At 39.5% G+C, this 15,460-nt stretch overlaps 1 protein-coding gene across 3 annotated transcripts in view; it reads right to left on the bottom strand.

The window, feature by feature from the left end:
* rapgef4a (Rap guanine nucleotide exchange factor 4a) overlaps positions 1-14,991 on the bottom strand; it is a 44,375-nt gene extending 29,384 nt beyond the window's left edge. For 2 of the 3 annotated variants that reach the window (XM_037789499.1, XM_037789500.1), the window contains exons 1-4: positions 14,774-14,991; positions 10,613-10,755; positions 10,429-10,517; positions 9,787-9,933 (exon numbers count right to left, since the gene is read on the bottom strand). In XM_037789499.1, the coding sequence (XP_037645427.1) occupies positions 9,787-9,933; positions 10,429-10,517; positions 10,613-10,755; positions 14,774-14,841 (447 nt within the window). In that variant the 5' untranslated portion in view covers positions 14,842-14,991. Of the gene's footprint in view, positions 1-6,489; positions 6,643-9,786; positions 9,934-10,428; positions 10,518-10,612; positions 10,756-14,773 lie in introns of those variants that run through there. The other variant, XM_037789501.1, reaches the window with a different exon arrangement.
* Between the last annotated feature and the right edge of the window lie 469 nt (positions 14,992-15,460).

The following is a 15,460-nucleotide window of genomic DNA, read 5'->3' as shown; positions in this document are numbered from 1 at the left end:
TCACAACCTTGTTTTATGCATTTGTTATTGAAAACATATACACATCAAATACTTTATAGGGTTGAAGGGAAATCTCAAACACCTGAGACAATAACCACATCAATTATTAACTAATGCATCATTAAAATGAGACAAATAATATATGTCAACATATATATATAATTCATGAATATATACTATATACCAGTGATTCCCAAAGACTGGGTCTGAACCCACAGGCGGGTTGTAGGAAATTTTATTAAGGTCGTCAAATAGATTTGCAGAATTTCTTCCCTAGTCTTTTATTTAACATTTATATCTGCAGTACACATTTGGGCCACATGAGGGAGCCTGAATGTTCGTATTGTTCTGATAATTGTAGCCTACTTATAACATTGAATCTACTATGAAAGGCTTTCGTACATTGTATGTTTTTCAGTGAGACCAAATAAATGCATTTAGGCGGAGTTAACAGGTTGTTTCCTCTCATGTAAATGTAATGTAAACCCAATTTTATTGTCACACATTGTCCATAGCACAGCCCACAGTGAACTTTAGCTACTGCATTTAACCCATCCTATATTAAGAGCAGGGGGCACCTACTATACAACGCCCGGGTAGCAGTTTTAGGGGGTCGGTGCATTGCTCAAGGGCACCTCGGCAGTGCCCAAGAGGCAAACTGGCACCTCTCCAGTGCACGCTAGCCTTTCATATTAGATTCAATACTATAAGTAAGCTCCAATTATCAGAACAATACGAACATTCAGGCTCCCTTATGTGGCTCAAATGTGTACTGCAGATTTAAATGTTAAATAAAAGACTATGGAAGGAAATCTGCTAATTTATTTGACAACCTTAATAAAATTTCCTACAACCCGCCTGTGGGTTCAGACCCAGTCACTGGAAATGACTGGTATATAATATATATTTATAAATTATATATATGTTGACATATACCATTTGTCTCATTTCAGGATGCTTTAATTAATAATTGATGTGGTTATTGTCTCCAGTGTTTGAGATTTCCATTTATCTTTAATTTGCTGTTGCAGCGTGTGGCTTTAGTGTAAAGATGTTGTTTCATAATGACAATTTGATGCCTGATGCGAGGTCCATGTGGAAATGTTGAATACCTAATAAGTGTGAAGTAATTTAACCCTTTCTTTTAAACACAACAGCTTCATCAGCTCATATAGTAATTGCTGCTTTTAACAGGTTGCAATAGTGAATTTTGGAAAATAGTCAGTGATGGCTCATAAAATGCTCGTTGAGTAAATTTGACCAAATTTAGCAAATTCCCATGGGTTTTGTACATTTCCTTCCATATGTGTTCATGCCACATGTTTGACCCCTAACAGAGTATTGGGGAAGTTAAAAACATAACCTTATACATGCCATTTTTTGTTCACTTTTAACTCTTTTGTTATTTCTACATCTACAGTATATCTCCATTTATCACATTAAGAAAAGGTGAAAACATCAAAAAAGTGACTTATGAGTAAATTGCCATCTTACTGATTTAGAGTCAAGAGATATAGAAGGGTTTGGATGTAACAAACAAACAGAGATGGGGCTGAGCAGGTGTAGATGTGTGTCACTGAATCACCACATCAAATCACACCTTGTCACTGACGGAACAAACCAAAACAGCTCAGCTGGTGCTAACCTCTCAGTAAAACAACATGTGATGCGAAATGATGTCTTATTTTGGATGCAACATTGGTCATCCTGAATTTGATGGAATAAAGGTTTGTACTGAACAGGCACAAATTTAAGACCGGGAAATTTTATAAAATGTATTTTGAACGTCAGTATGATGGACTGAGGCACTGGAGAGAGAACATCTTCCATTTTCCTTCTTTAATCCCCATGCCAGTAACAAATTTGATTCGATATTTGAAATTGATTTACTGTTGTTTTTTTGTTTGAATTCGGTTTAGTCAGCTCATCATGCTGTGGTTTAACTTAAAGATACAGATCAACAAAAAGACTTAAACATTTGTCACATGTGCAAACGCGTAAAAAAGGCGATGATATGGAAGATTAAAGCTGAAGAAATCTAGTTTGTGTGCCAGCTGAGCATTGTTCTTTCCACTGGACACGTTATTCTGTACAGAAATGTGTTGGTGTGAGTTAACAGTTGCTGTAACTCTTATCTTTCTATTTCATTGATCTACTTTCAGCTAAATCTCACTAAAGTCTTACATAAATCCTATAAAACAACAAAACATGTCACTTTGTGGACTAAGATGCAAAAATTAAGCTGATAATAAAAATCTGCATGGCCGGCTAACATGTTTATTTACCAGGTTGGAGTTCAGATTGTGGGCTTCTGATGATGTAATGACTCTGCGAGCAGAGATAAGAGAATAAAACAGAAATGTTTTGATAAAATCTTCCTGCCCTTTCCGTGCACATATCCGCTGTGCACTAGGAGGGACTCTGGCCCTGGATCATGTGGCACACTACTTTGATGCCGAACCACCAGAGGATCCATGTGGCCTCGTTTTTTCCAACCCCCCTCCACCCAATCCTCAGACACCAGAGGGCACGCTGCGTCCCTGCCACTTCCTGTTCATCAGCCTTCTCCACTGGCTGCCCACCAGGCTTCTTCTATGGACCGATGACACACCAATCCCTCCCACCCTCTCTCTCTGCTCAGCACCCAACAGATATTGCCTCGAGCCTAAACATGCATGCAAAATACATACAACTGAAATAACACAATGTTACTCAAAGCATGTGCAGTGCTTTTAAAACTGTAATTTGTCACATCTAATCCAAAATATCAGAGCTTCCAGATTATGAAAACAGGTCGGTTCAGGCCACATGCAGGCTGACGTGACTGTACGAGAGCTGTCTTATGACCCTTTAAACTAAAATCACAGCGGTGTTGTTTCAATCACAACGCCCATCGGAAGCACGAAACAAAGGGAAAAACAAATTGATGATCAGGCCATCTAAGCTTCGGTCAGCGTGCCCGTGTGTGCTGAGCTCGGCTCATGTCTGCTCTGTTAAACAAACAGCATGCGGCCGCTCGTTCCCAGCAGTCAGCAGCATAAGAAAATAAATGTTCACATTGCATGCATGAGTTGTACCAATAGACACTAATACATGCAGTGACTTTGCCATGTGTACTTGGCATACACTACAGTCACATGCAAGAAACATTGAAACAAACACAAATACATCTAACTATAAAGCAAGGAATCTCTGTCTGTATGTCTGTATGTCCCTCGCATATCTCAAGAACCGTTCCTTCGATCTACTTCACACTTAGCAGGTGTATTGCTGGGGACCCAAGGGAGTGCAGTGTCGAATGTGGGGCAATTTAGCCAGATGGTGGCGCAATAACAATGAATGTTACGTTTTCGCCTGTAACTTTTGAACCACAAGTCTCGGAAACAAAATTATTTTATCCCTGGATTTTCTGGCTCGAGACAAATCTGCCTATCTATATAAGTCACATTCATTGTTGATTGATTAGGGCTGTCAAAGTTAACACGATAATAACGTGTTACTGCAAATTCATTTTAACGCCACTAATTTCTTCAACACATTAACACAACTTGTAGCGGGCTCAGTTATAAAGCTAGATTGAAGATACTGGCATCATATGAAACTAGAAAAAACCTAAGGTATCCATTGGTACCAACCATGTCATACTAGCTTGTTGCAAAAGAGGCTAAACAATGCTCCAAACTTCGACCACATTTGGTAGACGTGTAGATATGATATCTGAGTGACCATGACAAGTTTGTATGTATGTATGCATGCATGACTGTCCTTCGCTTATACATCGAGAACCGTTCATTCAATCAACTTCACACTTGGTGGTTACCAAGGCAGAGCAATCAGCCTGTTCTGGACCTCAAATTTGCTGACCACTTACAGATTTCAGGAGAAAGAGGGAAAACTGGAGAAAGAAATGCACTGAATAATTGACATGGACAGTCATGAATAAATAATATTATCTATTGGTTCATTAGGGCAATTCTGTGCTCACTGTGGCATAGTTTTGAAAGAGTGCTCGGCCACAGGAGGACAGATCTGTGTGGGAGGAGGAGGAGGAGGAGGAGGAGGAGGAGTAGGTGTGTAACTTTGTTTCAGGGCTTTGTCCTCAGCTTGAAGCAGGGTAGGTGGTAACTTTCCTTTAACATCACTCCTTTGATATCTCCCCACATCAACTGGCATCAATCAATGGAGCATTTCTCTGTTCACCCAAGCAATAAAAAATACTGATCTCATGCAGCTTAAGGTTTTTCATGCACCACAAAATGTATTCCAGCTTTAATAAAGCCAGTGTGATGTAGATGAACTTCATTTATTCAAACAGCCAGGAAGATACCCAGGGAAGCTGGAGGCAGTTTATCGCCACAGCACATCAGAACTGGCAGATAAAGTCTGAAGTCTGATGCCACCAGTAACAAGATACTACATAAGCAATTGTTCTGCACTGCGGCAATACAGGGAGGAATAAATGAGCACCGGTGCCAGGCAGAATAATTTGGTGAAACTGATGTTCGAACTACAAATTGTAAAATACTGGGAGCTAGAGTAATGATTATCTGTCAACAAGCTGATAATGTGAATGTTAACTCGACAGCCCTTCAGTCACAGCTTGGCCGACTTGCGAGGCAAAGCCAGCTCAGCACATCTACCAACAGAAAATCCATGTATTGATGCTGATGTTGTAAATGGTTGTCATGGCGAAGTACATCGAAATGCAACATTACTGAGGAAAAAAAGAGAGAATATCTCATTTGGAGAACCTGGACCGAAACTGATGCAAACATTTCATAAGGAAACATCCACACGTTTTCAGTCTCTGCTTGGAATAATGATTTCTGTTGTGTTTACCTTGTTAAAAAATGTTCAAATTACATATACTCCTCCTCCCTCGTTGAAAAGTCCACAATCTATAAGTATGTAAACTGTTGTTGTAAATTGTTTTACTGCTGGACAAATGAAGTCTGCTACTTTGCTGAAAAGTCAATTTTCAGTGTGTGTGCACTGGAGGTTTCAAGTTAACACATTGCACTTGTGTACGTTGTGTAAAACTCAGGTTTAAGCTGAGCACGGAGAAAGTTTCCCTCCTCAACAGATAAATGTGAAAACAGTCTTCTAGTGTCAAACTTCTGCACAGTGAAGGTCAAACATCCAAGTGAAGTAACAATAATCAAAACACATTTTTGAGTGGAAGGGAGCTTTAACATGATACATTGGGTGTTTATAACGCTGTCAAAAAATGATTCTCCAACAGTTTAATATCAGAAACTATTCATGATTTTGTCGATCAATATGTTCCTAATGACTTCATATATCATTGTTTCCTCTTTCTGTTTTAATTAGTGCTTTTTAAAAATACCAATGTAATGGGGTCCAGTCAAAAGCACCCAATTCCACCTATGCAGTTTTAATAGATGGAACTATTTATTGAGTTCATGTTTGCCATGGGTTCTAATTTAAAGTATCACACACTATCAGGGGGGGGTAGGGCATGGATGTATAATAAGAACGGGATACTGAACCCCAAAAAGGCACCTATTCAGTCCAATGAGAATTGCTCGCCTGGCGCAAATGCCAAAAAAGATTTCTAGCTTCCGGGTTTGTATTCGGGGTATGCGGTCCACTGAGTATGCACAGTAGCGTTTCTCCCGCTGGCCCCGCCCATGAGTTCCCGCTTGCCCCATAGACTTTACATTGTGATGACGTCAGATGTTCAAATTCATGTTTTACAATATAAAACCTCCATGGATCAAAAATTCACAATAGAAAGAGTCATGATCAACCTTGTTTGCAGTTCAAGTTGTCCTGTCAACAGTTTTACAGATGTCATTTTTACAATAATGGTCTATTGCTTTTTGGGTTGCAGGGGGATTTTTCGCTGCCAGTGTCCACTGGACAAAAAATGGAATCAATGCTGAGCATCAGCACTGTATCCAGGTCTTATTATACATCCATGGGGTAGGGGCACTCTGTCAGTCATTTAGAAAGAGACAGACACAGATGTAGCAGACACAGATTTCCACGTGCTCTATTTTTATTTTACACAATAAAGTGTAACCTTCCTAAAATAATAATAATCTGTTTATTTTTTAGTTTTCTTCTAATAATATTTTGAGAAGAAATAAGTTGACATTTTGCTATGATGGTTATTTCTTACAGTAGTTTATTCAGTTGGTAGTCCTTGAATGTTAAATATGTTGGTATATGAGAGTTAAACCAACATACAATGAACAAAACTGCAGCTGCTCGTTAAAATGTGTGATATGAAGAGAGTATTTGCTTCTTCATACCTTGATATAGAAATAACACTGCAACCATGCCAGATACTTTCCAAAGAAAAGCAGTCCCATAATATCTGTTAACTAACTATTCTGTGCCCAAACTACATCTTAACGCAGTCATGTCATTACATCACAAAACAACCAATACCAGAGAATTCTTATTAGGACAAGATACAACAATGAAAACATCAGAAGCCATAATATCTCATCTGAAACACACCTTACTGAAGAGGTCGCCTCAGGGCACAGGTGAAATGTGTAGCCTAGTAGTATGTGCACGTGATCCTCAGCGCACATCCAGACAGGGTTAAGTATCCGGACTCACTGCTGCTGGCCAGTACACTGACACAGACACACAGCCCATAATCTAACAGCCCCTTATGCCCTCCGGTCCCAGAGGAAATGGGCTGTCTCTCCCAGTAAACCAGCCCATTGCAGAGGGGGAGCTGAGAGAGGAGAGGGGCCTCTACACAGCATGAAACCTACCAACTAACATGCAGGAGATGGAGGGATGACTGGTGCATAGTGACCAACCTTAAACAATACTGTTTCTCTTGTCACAATTAATCTACTCTTACAAATATTTACAGTATGTTGAATTTCATGATTTTCCTGACAGCGAGATGTACTTCCATAGTATCATGTTATGTTATCTGAATAGTGGATCTGTGTTATACTAGTGTTGAGTGTAGAAGCAGCTCTGCGCTTCCATCTAGTGGTCAGACAGCGTAAACCTTCTAAACCCTGATAAAACCAGTATTTAAACTCGGGAGCAGAAGGTTACAGTAAAATAAGTGGACAGATCACGTGATTCCTGCAAGAGGCCAAAAAAAAAATCACAATCCAACCTCCACTAATCCACAAGACACTTTGTCTATACGCCATCTACCTATGCTTTGGCTTACGCTTGGCTCACATTCCACATTTCAATTCCAACAAGAACAAACTAGGACAGGTGGCTGTCCCCTGGCTTACGGCAGCCCGCTCAGTAGGTCAGAAATTAAAGGATGAATGGACAGAGATCTATGCTGCTTTTAAGTGACCCACTCAGCTGTTAAGGATCTACGTTATTGGTGCAATCAATGACTTTAACAATGAAAAAAGAGTCACATTCTTTACTTTAAGTACAGAATCATTCCTATACAAATGCTTATAGTAATCAAGTAGTCCGCTTATAGTGTTCATTTTGGGTCTTTTCATACATGACAATTTACAGAAAAACATTTTAAAACTACAGTAATTCTATTTTTTTCCCATTACAATGTATTTCATGAATATGTTTGTTTTCAAACTCTGCTACCAGTTCAGCATTGATAGCCTACAGTTTATTTCCAGGCATATTAAAAATTTTGAAATACACTGAAAGTACCGCCAAGCTGTGGCTTAGTAGCCTATTTGCACTACTGCTGTTACTGTATTTGTAAACAGCACAATACTATTTTAGGCTATAGCATAACTATAAGTTAAGTTAAGTTAAGTTAAGTAAGTTATATTTCATATACAGTACTGTATTATATAATAATTAATTAATGAATTATACCCAGTACAGTAATATAATTTGTACAGCACTGTAATTTGAAAAGAAATAGCTGCAGGCTACTGTATTTAAACTGTCAATAAAATTCAGTAAATAGCAAAGCTGTCCGGTTCACTACTTTATATTAATTCAATAAATTTACAAATGTCATTTAGATGGTAATCTGCATTAAAAATAATGAAAAAGAAATCAGTTATAATAATCATCCGCTTATAGTGATCAATTTGACCCCAACAGATGTGATCACACTACAAGGTTTCCAGTGTACATAAAAATAGCCATATTTATTTTGTTTTTAATAATAGTATTTAGTTATTATGGGTGATTCTACATATAGGATGCCTGTTTCATTATAGCCTCATTGTCAGGCTGAATTTTGTTTTCAACTCATTATTTGAATTGAAAAAAAGGGGAGTCAGCAGAGATTCAGAGATCTGGGACCGGGCTAGATTCATTCCAGAAAATGTAGTTAAATGCATCCTTGTCATTTATGTTTTAAAAAATGTGTATATTTTTTGTAAGGTCTCTGATTTTAGTCCTATGACTAAAAGGACACAAAGTCAGACTAAAGAAAAAGACAAAGAAGTGCTTGGACATATTTTGCTAGCAGCCCTTTCATGACTCTGGTGAGACGATGAGAGGTGGACTCTGTGGTTACATCAATGATGTTTGGTGCTCAAACATAGTCAAAGTTGATGGAGGATGTTTCACTGATGTCGAATTTTTTGAATTTTTAATGTTAAGATGCCGGTCATATTATCTGCCCGGAAAATTCACTAGTGTTTTTTTTGCTGCTGTTTACATTCCTCCTGATGCAAACTAAAACACGACTCGTCAAAACTGAGTATATGGATGGACCGTTTATGGTCAGTCTGTGAATTTTTGGCTAAATTGTTACACAAATAGTCAGTGGTCATGTCTATAATGTTAAATCCAGCGGTACATGTCCACCAGGTCCAGCAAGGACACTAGAGCAGCTATTCTCAACCACTGGGCCGGGACCGACTGGTGGGCCTCAGAGAGCCACCTAGTGGGCCGCGAAGGTGCTGCCAAATGCTTAGATTAACCGCTATTCTGTATTTCAGAGGTTGTAGCGGCTCACTTTTAAAGCTAAAGTGAAAATATTGGCATTATATGAAACTAGAAAAACCTTATGAATCCATTGGTACCAACCATGTCATGCGAGCTTGTCGGGAAGGAGGCTAAATAACGCTCCACAATTACGCTAAATTAAAAACAAAATACGCTAAGGAAAAACTGCCATGGCAATTTTCAAAGGGGTCCCTTAACCTCTGACCTTAAGATATGTGAATGAAAATGGGTTCTATGGGTACCCACGAGTCTCCCCTTTACAGACATATATGTCACAGCTGCATGGACACAAAATCGAGCAAATTTTGAAACCAGTAAAAGTGTGTGGTGAGGAAATATGACCCTGAATAGCTTGGATTCATAATGGCAGGCAGTGATGGGTGAGGGTAAGCTGAATATTTATGTGGGTCATTACACCTGGCAGTTGCATCACACATATTTATAGCCCAGTTTGTCATTTATTTGGGGAAGGTGGTCCTTGGAAATTTTTTAACAATCGGAAGTGGGCCTCGAGTTACAAAAGGTTGAGAACCCCTGCACTAGAGGACGCGCCACTCCACTCAACTGTCCGTTCAAGCGGTGACGTACCCTATCGTGGAATGCACCTGATTGGTTCCTGGTTTTCTGCTTACCGTTTCAAACAGTCACTCAGTGACAGACTTTTGCGTTTGTAAGACTTGCCCTCTGCGGTCCAGCCAAAAAAATCACTACAGGAATGCACTACTGTTTTTGTTTTGTTATGTTTTTCTTGTGTAGTGTTGATCCTTGAGATCTCCTGATAAAACACCTACCTTGAGTTAATCTCGGAGATGTGTCACAAACTGCTATGTAGCCACAAAATGTCTGTAGAATGATACAAGTACAGATGGAGCAGACAGAAGTACTCACCTCCCACAGAGACCTGAACTCCCTCTGCTCGATGCGTAGCAGCTCACTGAATTCCCGTGTGACAATGGTGGCGTGCCGGGGGGTGTTATCCAGGATCGACTCCCCAAATGCCGTGCCGGTGCCCAGCGTGCATATAGTAACAGCATCCTGTAACAGAAACAGAGATAGATGCTCCACATGGACCATTCCTCCAGAAAGAAACCTGTAATCCTATGCTAAAGTAATGTCTTTGTTCTGCTGGAAAAAAGGCTTTTGTGTGAGGCACTTGAGGAGCGCTGATCAGATCACTTTCAAAGGCTACGGGCAATCACTTGTGGTAGATAGAAGGACACACTTCAATCTGCAAAGAAATTACTCCAATCAGCACCCAGACAAACTGACTGAGGGGCACGAAGCTGCGGTATTAAAAACTAATTACAAATGTAATGCAATAAGCAAAATGCTCTTTACTCACACACTCCAAACAAGCTGGAGGTTGGATGTAAATTCTTTTGCATGCGTGATGAATTTCAAGTGCACCTTAACTGACGAAATCATTCAAATCTTCACAGAAAGATTGTAAATTTTAGAAAGATTATGCAGATGTATGCCCAAATGTAGTAAATTAGCACATCAAATTACCATTAATTTAATCAGTTGTACCTGATAACATGCTGTCTCTGACACTTTGACATCCAGTGAACCAGAGAGGACAGCATACCAGCTTGTGCCAATGTCTCCTTGGCGATACACTAAAAAACACAGCAAAGTAAAAAAAAATCAACATCCTTTTATTTTGGTGCCAGATATACAGTATGACCCTTTCAGAGCCCGTAGTTTGACCTACAGGTGATGCCTTTCTCCAAGCACTCATAGAATCCACACAGGCAAATCTGCTGCAGCAAACTGGGGTGGAATCTCTCGAATGCCTTCACGTTTTTCAGACGTGCTAGGATTATGTCAACATCTTCCCCAGAGCGCTCTGCTGGTCTGGAGAAACAAAAAGAAAAGGGGTCAATATACAGGTAACTGTGAAAATAAATGTTCATAAGGCACCTATATAGGCTGCAGAGCTTGAGTCAGCACAAGTGCATCTTGGCCTGGATTCTGAAAACATCTGAAGCTTTGCAGGAGGGATGTGACATCAATTTATCCCCGAGGAACACTGTCCTCTGGTTTCCTGTTACAGCTCTGATGTCATAACTTAAACGTACAGTTGCACGGCAGCGCCCTGGACACAAGGTCAGAATTCACAATTGTACGCCATCGTAGTCTTCATGACCTTAGACAACAAACACTCAAGATCAAGAAACACATGTAGAATGGTAACAACATTGTTTTTTTTATCATTTTTATTCACTTATCACCAGTGTTATACTCAAGAAGACCACCTAAACCAGACCAAGTCATGACCAAGACCAGAGTGTAGTGAGACAGAGACAAAACCTTTGAGGGGTTGAGACCAAGACCAAGACCAAGGCAGGGCGAGTCCCACATTGCAATCTCGGAACCCATCGGCTATTGGTCTAACAACTGATAAGTCTAAGGGTTCGATATTTCTGTGGCAAAAGCCAGCGGACATCCAGGCCAAGACTTCCTTTTCTGTGCGTTGCTCATTGTTTACAGTCCGATTAGCAACTTGAGATGCGAGACTGGAGTTGGAGTTGAGAGACAACGTGTACGATCAGATTGTTTCACAAGTAGCCAGTTTACAAGTAAATTTTAAACCAATAAAAAGCTAAACAATTGTCAGACGGACTGTTTACGTGCATTCAACCAAAGCGTACTCAAGCGTGATTGGTCAATACAACTCGAACTACAAACGGAAACCAGAACGTTTCACGTTTGTAGTCCCGTTGCCTACAGATTCTGCATATAAATCGATGCTACACTCGTCTCAAGACTGATCTCGAGTACTACGACACTGCTTATCACTTCCTGTGCAGCACTGTAGATTCACAACAGGGTAATAATGCTTAGAAAAAGTCCAGTCGAGAAGAGTGTCTTTCCTTTCCCAACTCAATCCGCTGACTGAGGGCACTCACACTTTTCATTTCAACCAATCAGATTTCACCACAACCTGTGAGCAAATAATCTAATTGCTGTCAAATGTGAAATGATAATGAATCTGATCGCCAAAGTTTAGAAGTAAATTGCTAAACATTAAAAGTCTTGATTTCACTATGAAAAGTCACTCAGAGCTTTGCAAGCGTTTGTGACACTTATCTCTTTAGTCTTTATACAAATTGGCTCCTTCTCACCAAACTGCTCACTGACCATTTGTTTCAGGTGGATCAGGCAAAAAGAGACTATTTACATAAATTCTATCACATCAAGCTCTAATGTAATGATAATGCTGATCATGTTGTCACAGATGCGTCAGTGTATGTTTTAATGCCTCTCACTCCTCTGCTGCCTATATTACACAGCCCCAAATTTGTTTCACTGAATCTGGAGCCTCTGATGTAACATGTGGGTGGCTGTGCTGTAGCTTACATCACCTTTGAATCCATATCCATCCTTTAACAAAAAATGAAACCAAACAGTATCAATAATTCAGAGAGGGAAACAAGTGCTTTCTTCACCGCTACAGCAACAATCCTCTGACATAATGTAGCTCTGAAAATGATTGATTGTACTATCTGTCACAGTGTACAATAAAAGTGTTATCACTAAGCTTCATCATGTATTCCCTGACAACCTTTCAACTCACAGCAGTCACATTAAAGTCTCTCTTTACTATGCTCATCATGATTGGATTGTATAATCACACCTGAGAGCCCCTGGTCCACTCCCTAGGAAACCTAGCCTGCATTATTTCAGCACTGCGTACTTTATCAAACACGCTGCACAGTGAGGACAACAAGGCAACAGAGGGATGTGTGGGAGTCTGAGTTTCAAAGCCAAGGTGTCTATTTGGAAACCTACCAAGTCAACAAAAAAAGCTTTCAAAAGGTGCTGATTTAGCGTCCAAGTGAGGACAGAATGTTTTCATCACAAGGCAGCTTGTTGCAGTGTGAAGACTACAAATGGTGATGAACCTAACGTGGCAACTGTTTCTAATTTACAGTTCATTTACAGAGCGAGACATACACTCATAAACTGTTTAAGTGACTCCTGTGGTTTTTGTGCCCATTTATATTTTGTAATAAGTCCAATGAGTTTTGAAATGGAGTGAGGATAAGCATGGAAACATACATATTCATCACCTGACTTGAAACAACAGAGCAATAAAATGAAACATGCTACAAGTAATTGCTCGGAAAAAGTGACTCATACGAGAACCGTTTGATTTGAGCGACACAGGTGGCTTCTAGGACTAACCAGGGGGATATTACTGTGTAAACATGTCTGGCACACTGCGTCACTTTGCTGTTTATAGCTGATGGCTGATGCACTTTGGACCTTTTCTTCGACACTGCCCCTCTTTCTGGTCTGTTTACACCTGAGCTGTGTGTCCAACATCCCTGCCTGTTTGACTCCTAAAGCACCAATGTTCACTTTCCACTAATTTTGAGCCTGAGCATGTACTTCAAAGAGTAAAATGTATGCACTTGGAAGTGCTAACACAAATGGAATTAATCATTAATGTTGCAGTTCTTTGCTGTAGGTGATGTAGATCACAGTTCTGCAACACTGCAACTGTCAGTGGTGATGCACAGTGATGATTCATAAAAATCTGAGAGACTATTCAGTTTTTATAGCTTTCAAAATCTGGTGTTGTTATGAGATGACTTTTTATAGCAGTCCCTTGCAGCTGCTTGGTGGTTTAAATCCTCCTCTGGCAGGTGTTCATGCAGTAGTTTCACCTGCTGGTCGAGTGTTATACAGTGATTACAGAGCAGAATTTAGTCTTAAGCTAAGATACCTCAAAATAGCATATAATGATCAGAGCTATCCACATGGCATGTTAAATATTTTATTGGCTTATTGACAATATTTTTGGTCTCAGGAATAATCTTGTGGTATATTTAAAACACAGAAATCTGCAGGGCTGTTATGCTGAGTTGTATAAATATTGTACTTAATGTGCCAAATAAACAGGTATCTCGGGGTATATGCACATTATCCAAGCAGTGTGGCTCCTTTTCTGTGCCAAGGGACCTTTCTATTTAAATGTCTTTTAGAAACTTTTACTTGCTCTTGTTAATCCAAAATTGAGCCATCGCAGTATTTGTCCTGGACATTAACAATTATCACTATAAGTGTGTAACTGAAACAGCTGGAAGGTATACAGTAGGTGATAAGATAAGATAAGATAAGATATTCCTTTATTAGTCCCGCAGTGGGGACATTTGCAGTGTACAGCATCAAAGGGGATAGTGCAAAAAACAAGATGCATTAGCTAACACAGTAAAAAAAAAAGAGCTAAACAACAAAACGTAACAAAATATGAACCATTTAAATAGAAGGAAGTATAAAAATAGGATCAGTATATACAGTACTGACAATAAACAGACTATAAACAAAATTGCACAAGTTGAAAATGATATTGCACAGTGAGAATAGAAATGAAATTCCACCTGAAAATATCAGGTTATTATCAGTTTTTGGTGTGTAAGTGTAAGTGGTCTACTGGGAGCAGTGCTGGTTGTGGAGTCTGACAGCTTTAGTCACTGCAGTGGTGCAAAATACACATTTTAACAGCATATCAAACGCATTGCTTAAAGTTAGTAGCCTTGTTTTTTAGATTATATACTTAATTACTGTTTGCTCTAATATTTCACCTGTGATTTAGTTTGAGCAGAGCTACAGTTGCAGGTAGTAATATTGTCTGACTGTCCTGATATAACCGCAGTATGTATGCTACACATGGTGCTTTTCAAGGATGCCCTAATTGAAGCTCTGGAGCATTAATTCTGTTGGGAAATTAAAACTACAGTGTTTTAATTCAGCTATACACAACGCCCCAAGCTCTAGTGGAAAAATATAGCGTTAATATATCCCATCATGTCGCTCGCACAGTTGCATAAAAAATGAGTTGCAGTGACATGATGTATGTAAATACCTCTTATCCAGACAAATAATCCACTCTGCAGATTCCGAGGAATGTGAAGAAGTGTGCGCTGCAACCATCTTGAGATGCTGCTGCTTGCTGCGGAGGTTGAGAGGGCTGGACCACAACACTTCATCTGCCTTCACTCATTCACTGCTGACAGTCCATATATACAGTCTGCCTGCCTCTGTGATGCTGCTGCTGCTGCTGCTGCTGCTGCCTCATGTACCTGACCAGGAGCAGCACCAACAGGAAATACATTAGAGGGCTGTAATGAATGCCAAGCCAGTAATAAAAGTAATGATGCTCAGTTTGTTTTGAGGAAAAAAACGTCACTCACTTTGCTGAAAAAAAGGCAATTGATTGAGTTTATCCATCATTTCAAGTTGTTCAATTTAAACATCACATGATGCTTAGAAAGAGTGTTTTAATGGGGTTTTTATAACGTTTACAGCACTGTGCCAACTCCTTATTGAGTATTTTATCACAGTTAATGTATTTTAAAGGTCCCATATCGTGCTCATTTTCAGGTTCATACTTGTATTTTGTGTTTCTACTAGAACATGTTTACATGCTTTTATGTTAAAAAAACAACTTTATTTTCCTCATACTGTCTGCCTGAATATACCTGTATTTACCCTCTGTCTGAAACGCTCCGTTTTAGTGCATTTCAATGGAATTGCAACAGAATTGTGTTGC

This window comes from Sebastes umbrosus, chromosome 13 (genome assembly GCF_015220745.1).
Source record: "Sebastes umbrosus isolate fSebUmb1 chromosome 13, fSebUmb1.pri, whole genome shotgun sequence".
Classification (NCBI taxonomy): domain Eukaryota; kingdom Metazoa; phylum Chordata; class Actinopteri; order Perciformes; family Sebastidae; genus Sebastes; species Sebastes umbrosus.
This window is presented reverse-complemented; position numbering and strand designations above follow the sequence as displayed.